The 23,003-nt window shown below is 42.4% G+C and overlaps 1 protein-coding gene across 2 annotated transcripts in view; it reads right to left on the bottom strand.

Annotated features, from left to right (window-relative positions):
• The window catches only part of LOC126267991 (paramyosin, long form), a 179,824-nt gene that overhangs the window by 140,158 nt on the left and 16,663 nt on the right, over positions 1–23,003 (bottom strand). Inside the window, exon 1 of one of the 2 annotated variants that reach the window (XM_049973352.1) lies at positions 12,287–12,404. The exons of the other annotated variant lie outside the window; for it this stretch is intronic. Within the exon in view, the coding sequence (XP_049829309.1) occupies positions 12,287–12,317 (31 nt within the window). The 5' untranslated portion in view covers positions 12,318–12,404. Of the gene's footprint in view, positions 1–12,286; positions 12,405–23,003 lie in introns of those variants that run through there. 2 annotated transcript variants of the gene reach the window in all.

Raw genomic sequence — 23,003 nt, 5'->3', positions numbered from 1 at the left:
CTGCTCTGCAGTGTTTACAAGACAGGCTGACACGAACGGGTATACTAACCATTAAATTAATTGATTTTAATTTATTTTTATGTATTTAGCTTGGTATAGTTTAATTAATTGTGAGTACAACTTCTTTTACCTAGCCTCCTCTCCCGAAATCAAAAGACTAATGGAAATGTAAAGTGTTCTAAGTGTTGTTTTTTCACAAAACGCGTCATCCGTGTTATGTTGTTCTCGTCCGTTGACTTGATCCAGGTGCCATATCATGAAGAAAGTCTTTCTAACATCCGTTGGTAGATGTTGCAAGCTCTTTGCGACAAACCGTGCTTCTCTCTGGAGTTCCAGAATTTAAAAGACATGAGAAATGGTATTCGTCCACTTCACATCTACTAGTTAAAAACTTACTGCTGTATTCCTGTACTTGTATGCTCACAAATAAAACGTACTGCTTCGTTATTAATGGTACTTGGAACAAAAACTTTTCTATTGGCACCTGAACCCTCGGTATGGCACTTAGTATATTCGCGTTTGAGACTATGGTGAAACTCCAGGTGCACAATTTATTGGTGACAATGAAAATTTGTGCTGGACAGAGACTCGAATCTGGATTTCCCGCTTTACGCGAGTGGTCGCCTTAACCGCTTCGGCTATCCGATCACGCTACCTGGACTGACCCGAACTTTCCTAAGTCACCGTTTGGTCTATATCCTATACTCGCACAGATACAGTGAATTCAGTACACGGAGAGACGTTTAATTAAAGCCGAGCCGTGGTTTAAGACATGAAAAACTATACTGCAGTGCCAGTGTTGGTTCGATGCACTTTGCGGTAAAGGAACAGGTACTGCCGCTATTATGAGCTGTATGAAATACAATAATTTTATTCGCATTAGCGAATATGGTGACACTAGAGCACAATTTATTGCTGACGTGCGTAGTACATAGAACCCACACAGGCAGTGGAAAATAGCAGTAAAGTATTTATTTTCTATTCCGGGCGGGAAGGAGCGCCGGTCACCGGCACGAATCCTCCCGGCAGACCTTTTTCGAGGTCCGGTGAGCCGGCCAGTCTATGGATGGTTTTTAGTCGGTTTTCCATCTGCCTCGGCAAATGCGGGCTGGTTCCCCTCATTCTACCTCAGTTACACTATTTCGGCGATTGCTGCGCAAACACGTTCTCCACGTACGCGTACACCACCATTACTTTACCACTCAAACATAGGGGTTACACTCGTCTGGTGTGAGACGTTCCCTGGGGGGCGGGAGTTCCACCGGGCGCCGAACCGCACAATAACCTTGGGTTCTGTGTGGGGCGGCGGAGGGGTGAAGTGGACTGCGGTAGTCGTCGTGGGGTTGTGGACCACTGCGGCTGTGGCAGGGACGGAGCCTCTCCGTCGTTTCTAGGTCCCTGGTTAACATAACATTAATTTTCTAATTTCTCTTATTTCTTGCGGTGAGAAACATAATTCTGTAGTATGAGGATATCTCCTCAGTTTTTTTGAATACAGATCAATTATGTTCAGATAGAGATACGTTGTTGTATATTTTCCTAAAAACGTGAGATTTAACACTGAGAAGGTTTTCCATTTGTGGTAATGCCATTTTAATCTAATTTTCGTATTTTTCTTCACCTCTGGCAAAACCATCACATTCATAAAAGAAACTACCAGTTATGTGTATTTAGTTGCCCTTATATTTGTTTTTTCGTGTTGATTTTTCAATTAAAATTTTACATCTTATACTAATCGCAGTACTTCACAGACCTTCTTTCGCGCTTGACAAAATAAACTATCTGGTTCATAGTTCTACAACTCATATTTTTATCTGTAAACGTGAATCAGAAATTCTTTACAAATATTTGTGTGTTTTTAGGTTACACAGTTTGCGAAGGGCTGTACTTGATTGCAATTCTTGCAATTTCTCTGCTCTCGCGCTTACTTTTGGATTTCAAAAATCGACGTGATGAGATTTTCAACGGAGTTGCACTTTTAACCTAAATTGCGTAGATGTTTTTTGGCGCACGCGAATGCGCGGATCTTAAGCGATGCGTGCGCGACTGGCCTCTCCCCTACTTCGCCGCAGGCAGACCTCTCGGTTGAGACCAAACGCTCTCCCTGCTTCCTTAGGGGCTCTGGTACCTGTTGCAGACCTGCGCTGCGTTGGAACACAAGTTGAAACGCTCTTATAAATGATGGCTTGTCACAGGCGGTGTTACGAAAACTGGACGAGATCCAGGAAAGTGCGCAGACGTCTGTACCGCGTAGAGGCAGCGTTGGTCAACCGTGGAAGGAGGCCAAGCCACTTGCTTTGACATTTACAAAACTACAGTGGTGACGGATGGCGTCACCAGATGCAGGAGCTGTACCAGTGTGTGTGTGTGTGTGTGTGTGTGTGTGTGTGTGTGTGTGTGTGTGTGTGTATGTGTGTGTGTGCCCGCTTCGATGCGTGCGTGTAGGTGGATGTAGATGCTTTGCCGAGTTAACCGCTATCGTTGCAACTTGTAGTTGCAATGGAATCTAAAGCTAGGCACTATATGTGGTCGAATCAACACAGACTTTTTTTATTTTTCTTCTACTTTTTCGCTTACATACTGTTTAATGTATTTGGTTTTAAAGTACCCATATTTTCGTTTTCTCCACATGGACCCTTTCTTTCCTTTCAGATTGAAATGCTTCCTTAAAATTGTTTAATCTGATTGGCAATTCTTTTTCGTGAGTCGAAAATGTTTCTTTCAGCATTTAGAGTTTTTATTTGATATTTGGTGCACTGGAAATACTGAGTTCGTTACTAACGTCATCATTGCTAACTCTACGTGCTCGCTTACATTCATCGTTAGATCTTTAAGGTTCCTTATAGTTTCGTTATCAAAATCCACATGTCATGCATGAGTGCTAAGACCAAACGCATAAGTCTTTTAATAATTTGCCGACTTATCTATGTATGGCTGTTCTCTTTCTTTTGTAACGATCAACGTAATTGAAATAGGTCATTTGCTGTAATAATTTATTGCCGTCAATTTCTTATGTTGTCGTTCCGTTGCAAGATACCAATGCCATCATACTTTCGAATTATATTCGGTAGATACATTTTCGAAGTTCGAGTATTCTTACTTGCTGTTCATCGTTTTCAAAAATCACAGTGAGGTCGTTGGATTAAATAGTTTAATAATGACTCCGTTGTACTCTAATTTAATAAAGAACGCATCTCTGTGTTAATTCAGTCTGTTCATATTATTCAAACAAAGCAAAACAAAATTAATTACATTTGTAAATATGCATTCACCGACATACGGAATTTTAAAAGAAAGGGAAGGAAAATAATGTGTAAACAACATTTTATATATATATATATATATATATATATATATATATATATATATATATATATATATATATGTGTGTGTGTGTGTGTGTGTGTGTGTGTGTGTGTGTGTGTGTGTGTGAGAGAGAGAGAGAGAGAGAGAGAGAGAGAGAGAACAGCGCGTAGATGGTGACGTAGGCAACGTATCGTCAACTGGCTCAACAGGTCCAAAAGACTGGCGTATTACGTCTGCTTTCTGGTGGATTCAATTAATCCATTTTACAAAAAGAGAAATATGTTGAATTTCGAGTAGGAGAACATTGTGAACTCATCTCGAAGCTTTTCCATAGGTACTGTCACTAAAATATTGCGAATAACAGTCACACAAATTACTGTGTTCCACGTCCCACCGATATTCGTACTAACGTCGTTTACAACGGTGCAGGAAGCCAAATCTAAAAGCTCTAGTGCAACAGCGCACTGTCCAAATAAAGGAGAGGGCAGTAGCTCCAGAGACACATCAGCAGTTCAACGAACTATGTATAGAGTTCCGAATCAGACGGTTGGAGTCTGCACCGCGAGTTCGCTTACACTAACGTGTTAACTGATGTCAAGTATGAAACATAGCTTGTTGGCAGTCAAAGTGATCTTTGGAATATTTTTCCAGTGTATTGGAAAATTCGCACTCTTTCTTTTACTCCATGCTGTGAGTGTTTACCAAGTACACCAGTTGTACAAAACATATATAATACAGTTGATGCATGCTTTCAGAAAGAAGTTTACACGTCTATGTTTCTATCTACGTGTCACCTTCTCTCACCATCAAGGCTTTATAACGTGTGCAAGTCAGCACTCCTCCCAATGAAGCTTTACCATCTCACATACAGGACTGTTGTTTAGCAAAGTCATAAAGGATGCTCCAGAAACATGCAATGAGCTCCACGACATTGTATTTCAGATCGGTATGTGAATGCGGCAAACGTCGCTAACAGTCTTGCTACACATTTGTTATAAAGCTTTTTTCGGTGTTGCTCCAGTTTCCATTGCTACTTCAGACCGCCTCTGCTGGTTAGGGAACCACTGCGATACTACAGAGTTATTTGCGTATGACTGAAAGAAAGCGACAACTTTATCACGCACATCAACAAGTAAAAAAGTCACTCTCTTCTCAGCTGCATTATGTAAGGAATTGACCATTATCTTTTTAATGTCCATTTCAATTTGTAGGTCATCGATTGTTCCTATTCCACGAGTAAACGCATTGTCGTTAAGGTCATTCGGTGCCTCTCCTGCCATTTCATTCATGTTTCCAAACTCTGACTATTATTCTGCTGCTCTTACTGATGTTCTTTCAGTAACGGTAAATTTTTAATTTCTAGTTTAATCTTTCTTTATCTTCATCATTAAGTAATACAGCCTTCTGTCAATGTAATCCATAAGCTCTTATTTGTTTTAGCAATGAAAATACTCTTACATTATTGAAATCTCTGTTTTATTTTATTGAAACATTTGTTTACAAACGAGTTTCTGTAGTCACTAAATATTTATCTGTGTTAATTTAACATCGGTCACGATTTAGAGTAATTTTCAAGATTCCGACATCCATGAAAAAGCAATACCAGTTTCAGCACGTGTTCATCGTTCATTCTATTTTATCAACATGAACTTTCACGTCTGTGCTGAAGCCGAATGTCGGGCAGCTCTGCACCTCCGAATTCGTAATCCTCATTGACCCGTAGTGGCGCTACCCAGTCCCTATACGTGCGACCGACTTCTTCTGAAGTGTGTGCTGTGTGTGTGTGTGTGTGTGTGTGTGTGTGTGTGTGTGTGTGTGTGTGTGTGTGTGCCGGGGATGGTCGTCATTAAGTTCCGCGTTCGCATCTGGAACGCTGCCACGGCAAACTGCACGGCACTTCACATTTCAATTTGCGGAGTAACCAGTAGTTTTCTTCATTTAAAATTAAAGCGCACGAACGAACAGTTATTGGTCAACGTTATCAGCAGGCGCTGAATGTCAATACAACAGTAGTTGTAATCACTCTTCAATTTTCCTCAGGGATTACTGTTGTGACATTTCACTTAACGCCAAATATTTTGTTCTGTGCTCAGCTGGCCGTTTAAAATACTTACTCACTTACGGTTCTTGGTTCCCAACAGTGTGGAGAGGAAAATTCGGCCAGTACCAGTATAATGGGAATTTAAATGCAAGAAAATGAGGATCTGCTGATGAAAATAATCCTAAACTTACACTAAAACTTTACAACGTGCAATATGTTGGGGAATAGCTGATTTCTTTGGAAACTGTTCACTGTTGTTCAGTTACAGGAGGATTTTGTCGTTTATAATGCTTGATTATGAATTCTCTTTTCTCCTACTTTGAAACAATGGAAAATGAGAAATAAAGAACTGAAATTATGGTAAAAGGTAGGACGCTTGGAATACTCATAACATATGAGCCTTGCTTACAGATATTGTGAACTGAAAAAGTAACACAAATAATTCCGTACACGCTCCTTCAGGCGAGACTATTAAACTGTCCCAGAATACATCCGACTCTACAATTAAAAATCTGCACCTGATATGTCCGTTGAACAATGATATGTGCTTTCCCATTGTTAACAGATGTAATTAACATCTCACGTCAATATCAATGAAAACCTTTACCCACAGAGAAAAATATCAATCATTTGCGTTTATTCCTTTTGTACTCCCGTCCTCGTACTTTCGTTTCCAAATGAAACGAAACGTTGCTTCACTGTTCTTGGTACAACGGTTGTGGACAGTGTATTTGTAACTGTATGTGTGAATTTCATCTACAAGGACATATATACTTCGGAGCATCTGCAAAATGCGTTGCTCAGCGAACGATACTTACCGCCAGTATGCGCGACATATACAGAATTGCCACCCAGTCTTACTCGAATGCATGTTTTCTAATTTACGTAACACGGTTTCGCGAGAAAACGTCGCGTTTCTTCCAAAGATACCCATCTATGTCCCCTGAGAATTTGTACTTTCGTGTGGGCTACATACTTAACAGCGCATCTGTGAATTCTTTCGATGTGAATTACCACGCCTTGGTGACTCCAAACGCTCGATAAAACACTGTAGAATCCTTCAAAGGATTTAATGACATTAATTGCATTTGGGCAATGAAATGATAAAAGGTGAAAATTTATGCCGCACAGAGACTCAAACCCGGATTTCTCGGTTAACGCGAGCGTAAGCCTTAACCGCCTCGACCTTCCAAGCACGCTTCACACCTGACCCAAATTTCCAGCTTTTTACACACGACTGGCGTAACGTCACCTGCGCATGAACCCTTACCCGCAGTTCCTGGTTCCCGTAACAGACAGTCTCAATACTGTCTTGGTCGCATTTAAGGCGAGTTGCCCATCATTATGTCGATTGGAAATGTTGTCCAAGTTTGTCTGCATTTTCTTGTCACAGTCCAATGACGGTACCTTCCCGTAGACAACAGAAATGTAGGCGAACAGTGTTACAGTGTTGCTGAGCTTAAGTGGTAAATCCTTAATGTATTCTGAGAACGTTAGAGATCCTATTACGCTTCCTTGTGGCACTTCCATTGTTGCTTACGTTTGTGTTGAATATTGTTCACCCAGATTTAAATACTGGATTCTGTCGGTCTATCATTCATCGAACCAATCACGTATCTGTGAAAACGCTCCCCATGACTATTTTGCTTATTAGTCGGCACTTTGGCACAGGTTCCCTTCGAGAGAGGTAGGGAAGTTTTTAGTTGTTCACTGGTCTTCTCTCTGTATGCAGGATTCCAGCAGCACAAGGAATAACGGGTCAGAACGAAACCCAGCCGTTCCTTCAAGCAGGCTAGATAAATGCGAGGAGCGACGAGAGGGGAGGAGGGGGGAACGGTGTTTGTGGAGAGGGAGGTGGGGGGGAGGGGGGAGAGGTGTGGCTGCCCGGTTCAAACATAGCGTCGCCTAAGAGCAGCCGCGGCTGCGGTCGCGAGTCGTTTGCCAACTCAGGTATCACGAGAGCCTTATTGGGTTCACAGAGCGGCTGCTACAGAACCAGGAGGAACACCTATACGCAAAGCACAGCAGAGGTCGCGTGTCTCACCGCCAGAGTTTCAGCCTAGGTGGGCCATCCTAGGATCTAACATATGGACAGTACGACAACTTTTACGGGTATCGATTGGTACACCGTCGTCAGAACTCGTAAATGTATCTATCTAGAGGTCTACCCCGCTTTCAGAGTTCAGATAAAAGTCACTGGAATGGCTTGATAACTTTTAAATGATAATGGTGACTGAGTTATTTTTGCATTACAGATCGACGGTATATTTTCACACATGGTATGTGTATCCTTTGTTTGAATACACTAGGACCGAAATGTACGTGCAGAACAGTTACAGAAAACTCAAGCAGCAAATTAGAAATGAAGTCATCTTCATGATGTTTTTACACACATGTGTATTATGTGGTCGCATGCGGTTCACCTTATGGACGTTAAAATTTCATTGGGGTGCTACGCACAGTTACGCACATCATAGCTGGAGTACGAGAGGAACATTCGAATATGTAGTATGATAATAATGAGAGTAGGACAGGCTAAGGCGCCTTTCGTCAGCAGTTTCACTGGTGGACATGAAGACGAAGTACATCAACGTCGACATCTGAAGCACAGCATTGTATGGAAGTGAAGAGTGGTCTTTTATAAATCCGGTGACGAAGAAACTGGGGATACTTTAAATATGTTGTGGTAAAATGTCTATGGATGACCTTCACCAAAAAAGGCATAGGTTAGTCGAATATCTCCACAACACTCAGGAATACAGCAGTTACGTTGGTGCTGGGAAGGAAAGTGGAAGGGCAAGGAGAAGGGGCAGGCAAATGCTGCAATATGGAAAACGGAGTTAGAGGATGCTGTGTATTTTAGTGTGGTAGGACTGAAAAGATTAGTTGAAGTTATGAAAAGATGGAAGTCACGAGAAAACATTCTAAAGGCTGATAACAAACTGACCGAGATGTTCCTCACATACATCAGAGCTAGAGTAACGCTTTACTTTAAAAAAGGTAAGGGAAGTGATTTAATTGTTCGAGAAGTAGTGTTACACGATCCCTAAAATTAAGTGGACTGATAAGAAATAAAGAGGTTTTCCGGAGGATCAGCAACGAACAGTGGAAAACAGTGACCAGTAGAAGGGGCCAGAGGATACGACATGTGTTAAGGCCTTTGAGGAATATTTCCATGGCATTAGAGGAAACCATAAAGAGGAAAAATAAGAGCAGAGGACAGAGTTTGGAATATGCACTACAATTAATTGAGGACATTCGATAAGATATCTTGGCAGGCCGCATCACACCGGAAGCCGACTGATAACCCCCCAATCCAAAAAATGTCTCAAACAAACAAAACTATTATGGGAATTTTTTCAGTTCACTTTAGGATATTCAAATGTAAGTGAATTGTGAACGAATTACGTGTGATTATCTTCTATTGAAAGGTATAATTTCGTCATCTACTATCATTGTGAGTCGGAAAACGATATGAAATATAAGTAGAAAAGCTTGTATCGAGGTATTAAGATTGTCTCTTGTTTCAGATGCAGACAAAAGGTGTTACTCAAGTATTCAAGAGGAATAAAATTGTCCCTGTATCACTCGCCTAGCAGCTTAGCCTAGCATCAGTGAAGTTATGTGCAAATAAGTGTTGTTAGGCAGTGAAGGCAAAAATACCTCATATCAGATGTGGTACTAATGAGCATCCGCATTTCCTGTTTCAGGTCGTGTGAGGTCGAGGAAACCTCCTACGACAAATTCACATTTTTGCGGCAGAAGACGTTTAATACGCACAACTCTTCCCCGTTGTTGTTTCACTAGCTCTCTCTGCGTCTTCCTCTCGTCTTCCTCTCAGTCTCCTAAAAGACGGCGTTCCTGTCTTTACCTGCTCTGGCAGATTTATTTCATTTCTTCTCTGCAGGCATCTACATCTTGGCGAGAGAGGTGGGTAAGGCACTGAGTAAGAAGCTCGGCTTGAGTTCGTGAGGACGGCCATTCAGATCCACATTCGGTCGCCTGCTTAAAGTTTTCCGTAGTTTCCCAAAATCGCTTAAGAAAAATGCCAGGATTGTTCCTTTGAAAATGGCAGGGCCATTATCCTTACCTAAAACGAGCTTGCACTGTGTCTCTAACGATTACGACGTTAACCTCTAATTCCCGCCTCCCTTCTTTAACACTGTAGTATTAACTGTAGTTATAACAGCAACTTCATCAGTGTAGGCAGCAACTTGCTGTAAGAAACGAAATGTTGGGTTAAACAATGTCGACGCCGGCCGCGGTGGCCTCGCGGTTCTAGGCGCGCAGTCCGGAACCGCGCTACTGCTGCGGTCGCAGGTTCGAATCCTGCCTCGGGCATGGATGTGTGTGATGTCCTTAGGTTAGGTAGGTTTAAGTAGGGGACTGATGCCCACAGCTGTTAAGTCCCATAGTGCTCAGAGCCATTTTTTAAACAATGTCGTTAAGAAAAGAAGCAAGAAACACACTAAGAAACAGCAATTTTAGGTGAAACTGCTGTAGAAAGATGATTTAGCCACATATTTTTCCGGAATCATTGTAAGTATTGCCAGCGATCGTTGAGATTAGAAACAAATTTCCGTTTAACTGGGAAATTACATCATAACCGAACGCCTTTACAGTTTCCCATAGGCACGTGCGCACAAGTCTGCATGGTGGCGAATAGTGTCACGGTCGTTACTTGTGGGGTATGTCTGCGAAGCTCTAGCACAGAAAGCGTCAGTTTGGTTCAAAAGTGCCACAGACTTCTGCGTGTGAACAGGATATATGCTACAGAGAAAATAAAACGACATACATATCATGCTTATAAAGTTTATCGATTTATTAATACCGATAACGTGAAAAGGTACTGATACTTTCGGTTAATTTTGATTCTAAGCCGCAAAATAAACCGCTTTCCAAATTTTTTCTTGCTCCACTGGTAGACTTTCAGCCTCATAAAGAAAACGCGGGACTTCTCGTATTGTCAACCACACTTTTTCAACTTCGATAAGGACAGTTACGTTATCCTGCCGAAGCATTAATAAAGAAAATGAATAAGCTAAACTACTCTGTGATCCTACCAAACAACACAGATAAAACGTTTTCCTGACTGCAAATCCATCCTAAGCTTCCTCCTTCAATCGTTACATGTTTTGGAGCTGCCTGTATCTAGATTCGATTTACTTGACGTCTACTGTTAGCATCAAATGAAGTTATGAGTGGGACCTACAGTTTAACGCCGCATCCAAGTCACTGTATGACTCTTTCTCTTCTATAATATTTGTTGTTGTTGCATTGGCTTGTAATCGCAGATTGGTACTCTGAAACTTTGGGCTGTTACAGTATAACTGGAAACACGGTTAGCATAGGATGTGGTGACGACGAGGAAGCATACTGCATTTGCTCTTGGTAGTATTTGCTTCAAGTGAGTTCTGACTGATGTGCGTTCTGCACGCAGAGGCACTTCAGTGCTTTGCACGTCGGAATAGTTCTGCAAATAAATCTTGAATAAATCTTGAAGAAGTTCTCCAACGGTACCGATAAGAATTTCTTCAGGTTTCGTCCTCGGAAATCTTTCAAGGTGAATAGTTACAATAGAAGGGCCATATTTTGTATTCTTTATACTGAGGCTGATTTGGAATGGTCGTGATCAACGCTGAGTTGTCCGAGTGCCTAATCTTTTGCATATTACTAAATGTGATAAAAATCGAGTTGCTCAGTCTGTTCAGTATCCAGATTATTACTTTTTTATTCTAATTCTAGTTTTCTTTACACTGCCTTACGATTACACTGGTACATGAGACACTAATACAAATGTTTTAAATGTTCTGTGCAGAAGTTATAGCGAGTTGAAGACTGAAAACAAATATGTTTCTTTCCGTGCTGTTCTTGCCGTTATTTTAGCTCTGCTTACAAATTAAAATTTTATGCCTATCCATATTCAAAATCGGTTATTTTGTCACAATCCCCCCCCCCCCCCCACACACACACATACGCACACAGTCTTTTTATAACGCATACGCATTGCGCTAACGATAACCGACGTGTGCGCCGTACGTTAGCCTGACAGCTATGCAACCCGCGAAACAATCTTCCCGGGGCCAGTTACACGATTTCGAGGGGCCAGGTACCGAACAAGGTGGCGCAATGTTTAGCACACTGGACTCGCATTGGGGAGAACGAGGGTACAAACCTGCATCCACCCATACAGATTTAAGTTTTCCGTGATTGTCCTAAATCGCTCCAGGCAAATTGCTGGTTGGATCCTTTGACATTGCACGGGCAATTTCCTTTCCCATCCTTGACACAAGCCGAGATTGTGCTCCGTCTCTAATGTTATCCATGATGACGGGACGTTAAACCCAATCTTAATTCTTAGAGGGGGCAGGCAACCAACAAACAGCCCATCTCAGAACAAGCAATAAGTGTCGGTTCACAACACATCACAACTTCTTTCCTGAGGGCAGTAGCTGATAGCTCTTGTGAATAAATCTATTTACTCTGTCATTGGAAGACTTCATTCACAAAATATATTGTCAGGAAAAAGGAGGGGGGTGGGGGTGGGGGGACAGAGAAGGAGACATTGCGGTGTGGTAACATCAGTTGCAGAAGAGATCTCTTAGTCGCTTGGCCTCGCACCATGGTAAATCCCAGTCGGCTGAAAAAGCGCCTCCATCACATCAACATCGAACCATTCCGTCTGTGCACATTCTGTTTGGCTGCGTATATGGGTGGGAGACATTAAAGTCGTTAGTGAGGAACACTAACCATCAGATACCGACCTCAGTTGCTGCCCTGGAACGATCAGGAACGTACATCCCCCGGTAATAGCCTACATCAGTTATGTTTGAGATGCATGTCTTTACGAGTCACGTCTTGCGAACCCCCTGCGTTGTTTTGCTATCATTATGTGATGGCAGCTGTGGCCTGGACTGGAGTGGAGTGGAGCAGACTTACGGAGCGTGGTCTCGGTGTTGTTGGGCGCCATGGCGGCTGTCAGGGTCGGTGGCCGGGTGCAGTGGTGCGTCGGCGGGCTCTGCCGGCAGACTGTGGGCCCAAGCAGTGTCCGCAGCCGAAGTGTGGCCGGCACGCCCGACAGCCCCTGACATATGGGGCCGGGCGGAGCATACCGATCGAGCGATCCGGGCCACAGGTTCACGGCTCGCAGCTCACAGTGCCAACAGCGCTACCTGCCAACTGACCTCTCGGCTGCTCTGTTGCTGCTGCCGTGCTCTCAGAGGCTAGCATCTTGCAGACACTTCCTGAACAAATTTTCGCCAAGTCCAGCACGTCATAGGTTCCGACAGTAGCTTAAAAAGTTGTGTGCTTAATTTTCTGTCATAGAAAACCGCGCACTGTAATGGTTGGACGGTACGTAAGTAAGGACCTCTTTTTGTTTCGCGGAATGCATACACGTCAGACTCATTCACAGTGAAATATGTTTATCCTGTGAATCCGCTACAAAAGATGGAAATGGAGATATTCATACCTCATAAATTGGTAAGAGATGGAACGGATCCCCCGTGGTACACAAAAAAGGTCCGAACGCTGTTGCAGAGGCAACGGAAAAAGCATGCGATGTTCAGAAGAACGCGAAATCCCGAAGATGGGCTAAAATTTACAGACGCGCGAAATTTGGCAGGTACTTCGATGCGAGATGCCTTTAATAGGTTCCACAACGAAACATTGTCTCGAAATTTGGTAGAAAATCCGAAGAAATTCTGGTCGTATGTAAAGTACACAAGCGGCAAGACGCAGTCAATACCTTCGCTGCGCAGTGCCGATGGTACTGTTATCAACGACTGTGCCGCTAAAGCGGAGTTATTGAATGCAGTTTTCCGAAATTCCTTCACCAAGGAAGACGAATGGAATATTCCAGAATTTGAAACACGAACATCTGCTAGCATGAGTTTCTTAGAAGTAGATACCTTAGGGGTTGCGAAGCAACTCAAATCGCTTGATACGGGTAAGTCTTCAGGTCCAGATTATATACAAATTAGGTTCCTTTCAGATTACGCTGATACTATAGCTCCCTACTTAGCACTCATATACAACCGCTCGCTCACCGATAGATCTGTACCTACAGATTGGAAAATTGCGCAGGTCGCACCAGTGTTCAAGAAGGGTAGTAGGAGTAATCCATTTAACTACAGACCTATATCATTGACGTCGGTTTGCAGTAGGGTTTTGGAGCATATACTGTATTCAAACATTATGTATCACCTCGAAGGGAACGATCTATTGACACGTAATCAGCATGGCTTCAGAAAACATCGCTCTTGTGCAACGCAGCTAGCTCTTTATTCGCACGAAGTAATGGCCGCTATCGACAGGGGATCTCAAGTTGATTCCGTATTTCTAGATTTCCGGAAAGCTTTTGACACCGTTCCTCATAAGCGACTTCTAATCAAGCTGCGGAGCTATGGGGTATCGTCTCAGTTGTGCGACTGGATTCGTGATTTCCTGTCAGGAAGGTCGCAGTTCGTAGTAATAGACGGCAAATCATCGAGTAAAACTGAAGTGATATCAGGTGTTCCCCAGGGAAGCGTCCTGGGACCTCTACTGTTCCTGATCTATATAAATGACCTGGGTGACAATCTGAGCAGTTCTCTTAGACTGTTCGCAGATGATGCTGTAATTTACCGTCTAGTAAGGTCATCCGAAGACCAGTATCAGTTGCAAAGCGATTTAGAAAAGATTGCTGTATGGTGTGTCAGGTGGCAGTTGACGCTAAATAACGAAAAGTGTGAGATGATCCACATGAGTTCCAAAAGAAATCCGTTGGAATTCGATTACTCGATAAATAGTACAATTCTCAAGGCTGTCAATTCAACTAAGTCCCTGGGTGTTAAAATTACGAACAACTTCAGTTGGAAGGACCACATAGATAATATTGTCGGGAAGGCGAGCCAAAGGTTGCGTTTCATTGGCAGGACACTTAGAAGATGCAACAAGTCCACTAAAGAGACAGCTTACACTACACTCGTTCGTCCTCTGTTAGAATATTGCTGCGCGGTGTGGGATCCTTACCAGGTGGGATTGACGGTGGACATCGAAAGGGTGCAAAAAAGGGCAGCTCGTTTTGTATTATCACGTTATAGGGGAGAGAGTGTGGCAGATATGATACACGAGTTGGGATGGAAGTCATTACAGCATAGACGTTTTTCGTCGCGGCGAGACCTTTTTACGAAATTTCAGTCACCAACTTTCTCTTCCGAATGCGAAAATATTTTGTTGAGCCCAACCTACATAGGTAGGAATGATCATCAAAATAAAATAAGAGAAATCAGAGCTCGAACAGAAAGGTTTAGGTGTTCGTTTTTCCCGCTCGCTGTTCGGGAGTGGAATAGTAGAGAGATAGTATGATTGTGGTTCGATAAACCCTCTGCCAAGCACTTAAATGTGAATTGCAGAGTAGTCATGTAGATGTGGATGATAAACGGGAAATGAGGGTTTGGCGTCATTGGCCGGGAGGCCCCTTGCGGGCATGTTCGGCCGCCTTGCTGCAGGTCTTATTACATTCGACGCCACATTGGTTGACCTGCGCGCCGGATGGGGATAAAATGATGATGAAGACAGCACAACAACCAGTCCCTGAGCGGAGAAAATCTCCGACCCAGCCGGGAATCGAACCCGAGCCCATAGGACGGCAATCCGTCACGCTGACCACTTTTTTAATTTATTTTTTTATTAATCTCATTTTTGTTCGTTTTTCGTTCGTTGCATCTGCTCGGTGCGGACGTCGTAAGACGTCAGTTTAAGTTCGTCGTTGATCGGTTAGCTCAGTTTTTTTTATTACAGATGGCAGCTAACCCTCTGACCGAACACGCTGAGCTACCGTGCCGGCAGACCACTCAGCTATCGGGGCGGACGTTACAAAAGATGAGAAGATACGATGTCCATCGTGTAATTACAATGCGCAGGCAAAATTGGAAATGAAATCTCATTTTACAGCCGATGATAAAATAGTGGCAACATTGTACGAGAAATAGTGTTTATGCTCTCTCTCTGTTAGTCTCGCTCTATTTGGCCAGCTACTACCGCTTCACGTAGTGAGTATGCAAACAGGTTATAGTATCTGAAGAGTCAATCCAGAGTAAGTATAATGCTAAACAGAGGCAATGTGAAAGAAACAAAAAGAGTTTCGCTCTATAAACGGTAACTGGTTATCGATCCGATCGAGTTTACGGAAGAAGTGGTTTAAGTCAGACATCGTTGTTTCGAGTAAACTTCAATAGCTTAACATCATCCACAGGTATTGTGACAACTAGTGGTGAAAATATAAGACAAAAACACTGCTTAGGTCTTGCAATTATTCCTGTTCGAAATATCGCATCAATGGCACATAAAGAAATACGGTGACCTGGATTCCACCTTAAATTGTACGTCCCACTCATAATTGGGTAAATGCGCCGGTTCTACCTTGGAGACCATAGCAGAGCCGAACAATAATAGCAATGAATGAAACTGTGAGATAAAGCAAAAGTTCTCTGCAGAGATATCCGACAACGTTTTCTTTCAATATTTACTGATATTCAGGAAGAAGTTGACCATAACTACTTTTTTTTTTATTCCTTAGACACGAAAAAATAACCTGCAGCTTCAGAATCTGTGTTATAATAAAGAAAATAGATCACTCATGTATTTAAGGATAACGTGAATCCAAGGCATATATCCGTTTAGAAAGTGCAAAACCCCTACGGTTCAACAATTACAGGAAGTCCGCAAGTTAATTTGCGTGCGTGAGCTGAATGATCGGCTGCCATGTAAATATAGTATCTTGGGAAGTATAAGAGAAACTTAACTTGTCGCTAGAAGGCGGAAACTATAACCAAAGATACTCTCGTGATGATAACAAAAGAAAGTGCAATGTATTGTTATATTCGCAAAAAGAACGGACGAAAATTATGGTTACCAAGTTGATCTGAAGAATATTTTAGCTACAGTTAACACTTGGGATGAATGAGAACCTCAGTTTCGGATAGTGATGGATTCGTAGATTTCAGAGAAGAGATCTCAACACCAATGACTAACCAAGAGCCGGTGGACCTTCAATCGTGGCAACCAGTCGTAAGTCAGTTGTGATACTGTAAACGCATAAGCATCGTTGACAGAACTATATATACGTTTGAGAATGAACTACAATAAGAACCATCGCTTCACAGGATGCCCTTGACTGTTCGATGTGGTAGACTGTCACAACGTAGGACAAAGTGTTGCAGATCTCTCAAAAATTCATTTCTGGATAATAATAGCCGGTGAACAGGCATAGCATTCACATGTAAGTAAGGTTTCTCACGGAACATGACAGAGCCTCGAGGTTCGCAACACCTCAGGAATACCGCCATGTGGTGCTCTGAAAATAGAAGAGGGTCGTCTGGGCTGATGAGTGTCACATATGTTGGTGCATGCTGATGGTAGGGGACGAGTATATCGAAACCACATGAGGTGATGCTTCTCACCAGCCGACATGGCGTGTGTTGCGCCTACCTACGTCTGTGAAGTCCAAACCTACTGTTGTGTAACAAATGGCTCTGAGCACTATGGAACTTAACTTCTGAGGTCATCAGTCCCCTAGAACTTAGAACTACTTAAACCTAACTAACCTAAGGATACCACACACATCCAAGCCCGAGGCAGGATTCGGACCTGCGACCGTAGCGGTCGCGCGGTTCCAGACTGTAACGCCTAGAAGCGCTCGGCCACTCCGGCCGGCCTTTTGTGTAACAGTGAATACAATCTTTCTCCGTTGCACGCCTTAGCAACTGTCACAAGGACCAACATCAGGTGAACAGCGGGCTGTTGTCATTGGCAGCCCTTTCAAGAAGATCAACGCACACGTTTCTTCAATTGTCCTTCTTCTCGGCTTTGAGGTTTTTCGGCACCATTTTGGCACAAATCTTCGGTCAAAATTTGATGTACTGTGAAAGCGTTTAAGTGTAACGGATCACCCATCATCGTTATTGTTAAACGTCGGTCATATCTGACAAGAACACATATACGTCCGACTTTTATTTCGATTTTTGGAGGTTCCCCGGACGAGGTTCAGCTTCACCGTGTTCTCAGCCTTTCAAAAATGACTCTTGCGAGCGAAAAACTCGTGCTCGTGATAAGGAATGTTCCCCATAGGTTTGTTTCAACTTTTCAAAGGTTCCCCATAGGTCCGTTTCAACTTTTCAAAGGTCATACTTCCGGATTCCTCAAGTTTAACACCAAGCTTTATGGCATAACGTTGCTCTAAATTCCGCTATTCCATTTTCGTGACACAACAAAAACATAACTTCCCTGATGGTGCTCTCAAAAATCACGTGATGGCTGTACGGAGCTAATATTCTGGAAGACATGAACACGCCAGTCTACACGTGTAGAACAACACAGCGTTGCCAGACCGCTCCCAGTGTCGCCAGTCTAATTACTTTTCTCACACACCTCGTACGACGTGAGTCACTTGTTTCACTTGCTCATAAAAGCGCAGATTCTGACTGATTGCCGCGAGACGATCTAGGCCTCAGAAAAGCGCGCGTAAGTATGATTCCTTTCGAGAGAAGCTCGCCATCCCAAACCGTTACGTACCGATGCAGTGAATTTCAAAAGTAGACAGACGTGCTCGAAACTAGCTGATCTGCAACAACCGAGGATTTCGATTCTCTGGGCGACCTTGCGGTACAAATTAAGAATGAAACAATGTTCCAGACGTGAAGATATACTGAAGAAGCTATTGAAATTCGGTTGTGCAGATATTACTGACTGTAAGAGCAAGTTCCATTTAGGCAAGATGGGGAATTCACTCGTGCCAAGGGTTACGGTCTGAATGCAGCATGGCTTGGAGTAGGGACCCACCTGCCGAGCCGTTACCACTGCACTGCACTAGAAGGATATCATGAACGTGACGCTGTTGGTGGTTAAGTTGCAGCGGTGCGGAACTTCGGTGATCTCTTCTGCCCTCGTCTCGATGGAAGCGAGATCACGGTTGCAATGTCACAGTTTCAGAGTATCATTCCACTCAATAGCGTTATTCACACTTTTAATTTATTAAACAGTAATAATGTTAATCACATTGTCATGCTGTGAACATTACAAATATGGATGAGCCCAAGTATTGTCTTAAAATGATCAGTGAATTTCTCTGGATGTCCAACAAGACTAATAACTGACTTCTTCAAAGACGACACAGCACACGACGGGCTTCTGCTTACCCCAAATTTCAATATCTATTTTTGCTTTCCCCAAATCGCAAGCTTATCTTCGCAATGCTTTGTATATCTGTGCTATGATCAGTTTTGATTGCCCGAAACAAGTTCTTTGGGCGGTCCCTGTGTGACTCCACTGATGAACTTCGTATGTTTGGAGACATGCTAGTGCATCAGCCATTGGGCAACGTTCGCGGGTTTGGAGGTCATCTAATTTGGCGATTTAATTTCGAGGAAGTTTTTTCGCCATTCTGGGTCTGGGGTCTGTTCCCGATGTGTGACCTGGAAGAAAACTGAGCTATTGTCCTTCTTGGTTTGTCTGATTTCGATGAGAGCTGGTTCTGAGTTTCTACAATGATGAAAATTGTGTGTGAGTTCTTTAAAATTACCTGTTTTAATCTCTAACATTCGACGTATAACTTATATCAGCCGTACATTCTAAATATTTGCAAAGTTATCTAGCGATCACTCGACACACAGAACTTGTCATGATATCCTTCCGCGCAATGAAATTAAGTTTCATAGTCCGCTTACTGTTTGCGAAAGGGAAGCTGATTGTAGGACCGGGTAATATCTTTTCAAACCATTGTGTTATAGATTCATGTTTATCAACGTCTCGTGTATGACAAATGATTAATTGTCTTGCTAGTCGTGGTGTATTGAGATCATGCAATATTGTTACTCCGCTCGAGAAACTTGCTTGTGGGCAATGGAATGTCTGCACTGTTTCGACAACTAAAAATAAAGAAATGTGGTATATGTGTATTTGTCCCGTATTTTCTCTGAAGTATTTTGACCTCTCCGAGTCATTCAATTTCCATAATATTGTCCACACTTGTGGCTGCAATATTTGTCATATCTATGCTCAGATACGACATGAGCAGTTAACTGCATTAATCATATGTTAACATTACACACAATTAACGAACACGCTTGTTCTCTGCGTGGATTAAGGTTACACGTGGTACAAGGTAAATTATCGGAGAAGAAGAATGATATTTTCTGAGTACAATACACAGTGTTGTAGTATATTAGTGAGATGTCCTGTAGAACACGTGAGAGCGATGGGGTTTGTATTTGCAACATTACGTGGGGATTTTGTTTTTAAGCTATACTCTGATCTATGTAGTTTAATGAAGTTATTGGAATAAATTATTGCTTTCAAATCTAAATTCTGTGATTACAGAGACGAGGTACCAACGTTATTGAATGGTTTTTGGCTATAAGCTGAAAACATACACACTATATAATTTTTGCGACAGATCCTTGTTGAATGATTACCCACTGTTTAATGTTGCGCCTTTGTTAAGCAAGTGAGTGTGTCTGTGACTACTTCGTTATATATTTGTGGTCCGATTTCGTTTCTAATTTATTTTTGGAGCTAAATATTCATATATCACAGCAGAGCTTAATAACTTAGGACTTAATTGATGACGGTTGTAGTTAATTTTTTTTACACAACACGACACTTGCGCAATGAATCAGCACACATAGTTGAATTTAAAGCAAGTGTACATGGATCTTCAAAAGAAGAGTGGCGAGAACACGACGGAAGACAAGCCGCTTGTTTACAGTGTTCAACCATCCCCTCTCGGAAGTTCATGATTTACGGATGGCAGACAGTAGACGATTCCTGGCGTTCATCGTAAGGATGGGCTTCCACCACGGAAACTTCCCGTCACCTCAACAGGATAACCACTTCGCAACTTATCCGCTCGAATCGAAATCAGAATGTGTTTCCGTGTAGGCAGTATCACGATTATCAGGTCACTTTGTGCAAGAGATTATGCCCACTGAAAAAAAAAAAACTGTTAACACTGTCCTCGCATTGAAAGATTTAACAAATTACACGAGATATCTGAGTCTAAATGTGTAACTCTTTTATCAGTTAATTAGTAATATGTACCGTTTCGTTAATAATAAATAGAATTATATTTGTTGCTTGTTACCCTGATATGCTATTGTGAGCCAGTATATGCTCTGTATTGTAGGCTCACAAATATATTTTAGTGATCGAATGTAATATGGTGCACGGTATGTACTTCAAATACCCATAAATAAAAGACCTCTCGTCGGCGAGGTCATTAGAAATGTACCACACGCTCGTAAAAGACAAGTATGGGGAAGGAATTGTGTTGCTTCCATTTAGAGGAACCATTCCGGCATTTGCCGTAAACGGCTGAGAGAAAACTACAGAAAATATAAACGTGGAGGGCGGGACGGGGAAGTGAACACACATTTTCGCGACACATCTCATTCCGTTTGTTGCAGAGTTCCGGTGTGATAAAAAAAACCACGCATGGCTTCACTTAAATCTAAGTTCAGGCTTCAGTCTCAGGTGTCTTTTTTATTTTTATTTAATTTTCATTCTTTTTTAAAAATTCGTCTCTGCAGCATATGATGAAAAACTGTCTGGAATAATATAATGCAGACATAACAATTTTAGAAACATACAGTCGTCTACATGCGTTAAATGCAGTCGAACGTCGTGTGGTGCCATCTCTACAGGGTATCTGATAAACCCCTGAACTCCTCTTGACAATGACACAGCCGCTCATTTAAATGAGCAGTCTCCGCTGAAATCAGTTCGCGAAATAGCAACTGAACTTCAACTGCCACAGTCAACAACGCATGGTCACACTAAAAAAAAAAAAAAAAAAAAAAAAAAAAAAAAACTGGTCTGGAATAGCATCACGATACCTGTCCACGCCACATTTTTTGAAACGGTACGTGAATGGGGAATCCTAAGTTGGACACATTGGAAACGTGGTTAATATGTCAACTGGAAAGGAATGGAATTATGGATCATGTGTGGTTATTGCAGGACGGAGCTCCAGCAAGATTTGCTGTTAAGTCGCGTAACTCCCTTGATGAACAATGTCGCTAGACTGGGTGTGGTTCAGCAACATCTCCTCCGCCGTGAAGCGACCACCGCGAAGCCCTGACCTTACCACGCCACACAAATTATGGCGAATAATCAAGTCCCATGTCTCTCAACGTCTATACAGAACTAATAAAGAATTGTCAAAAACTGTTGAGGAAGCCTGTAGAAGCCTTGTATAAGGCAAGATGATGCACATACAGATCCTCTGTATACATGGCATTTATACGTAAGCACTCCAATGTATAATATACTATTTTTATTTCTTTCTAGCTGGCACTTGAGAATAGCATAATAGGGCTAATCTGAGACATTTAATAAGTACAGTTAATAACGTCCAGGTGCAGTACGTTATCATTTCTAAAATAATGGTTGCTTCTGGGGGTGTGGGACTTCTTGGAACTCGTGGGATGTATCAGAGGAAAATACCAAAAAGTATTTAACAGTAAAGGGAAACGTAAACGAAATATTATTCTGGTACTGACATCTCGAGGGGATGAGTGAAGGTAGCTCACCAAACGTAGAGTAGGAGTGTGTTTCCCGGGAATAATGACGCCAGGTTGTTCACCTCGTAGCATGAAGGTGTTTATGGTGCGAGGACCACAAGAGGAGTGACAATATTAAAGGGTGACCATGAGGCGGCGGCAGCCATCCAACTTTCGCATAATTACACACATGATATTGTCTCAAAAGTAACAGGATTGGATTGTTACCTGTTCACGCACAGCTAAAACTTTAACGTAAAGACGTCAATCCTAAAAATAAAAGTTTGTCGATAACTAACAAGACAATCCGTGCTATATGCTAAAACAAACAGACAAAAGCAGTTCAGTATAAGAATTTCTGACGTGACAATTAAATCAGTAAACAATGCAAGTGAGAAACACACACTGCAGTTAATGAAAGACGAATCTTCTTTTTTGCACTTACGAAAGAAGTGAGAGTCTTATTTCGAAGAAAAACTGCAGATGAAGTTAAAATTTAGAAATAAAAAGATAATAAATCCGATAATCATTTTATGCGTCCCCCCTTATCGGTAGCTAAACATTGTAAGTGAAGAGCGAAATTCTTGGCAACAGTCTGAAGTACAGACATTACATACCGCCAACAAAACAGGAAGATGACTTGTCCGAGAAGCGGACAATGATTCATAGCTGAACGGCCTCTGATCGGTGATACCTGCCAGGGGTCGTAGCCTGCACTCATCTGCCAAGTAGTTGCCTCCCATTGTCATCTTGTGATGTGGTCGCCTTAAACGTCTTCTGCGTCGACAAGAGGTTTGTGAGCGAAAGCTGCCGAGACGCTGACTCTCTTCCCCACAATGGAACTGTCTCGTCACGTCGTATTAGTGGCTTGGTCGTGATTACGTCAACCGGAACACCGAAAGAATAACGGATACCAAATATGCCAGTGGAACTTCCAGCTCTGTCTATCCGATAAGAAGCCTTTACCATTCAGAGGTTCACGAGGAAGTCTCACTTGAGCCTTAATTAACACTATAACAACTTAGTCTGTGATCCCTACACTTGTCCCTATAACCTTTTTTTTTTTTTACTTGTTGCCTCACTATATTCGTCTTTGTAGCTGCCACGGCTAATTTGGA

Source organism: Schistocerca gregaria, chromosome 4 (assembly GCF_023897955.1).
Source record: "Schistocerca gregaria isolate iqSchGreg1 chromosome 4, iqSchGreg1.2, whole genome shotgun sequence".
Lineage (NCBI taxonomy): Eukaryota > Metazoa > Arthropoda > Insecta > Orthoptera > Acrididae > Schistocerca > Schistocerca gregaria.
This window is presented reverse-complemented; position numbering and strand designations above follow the sequence as displayed.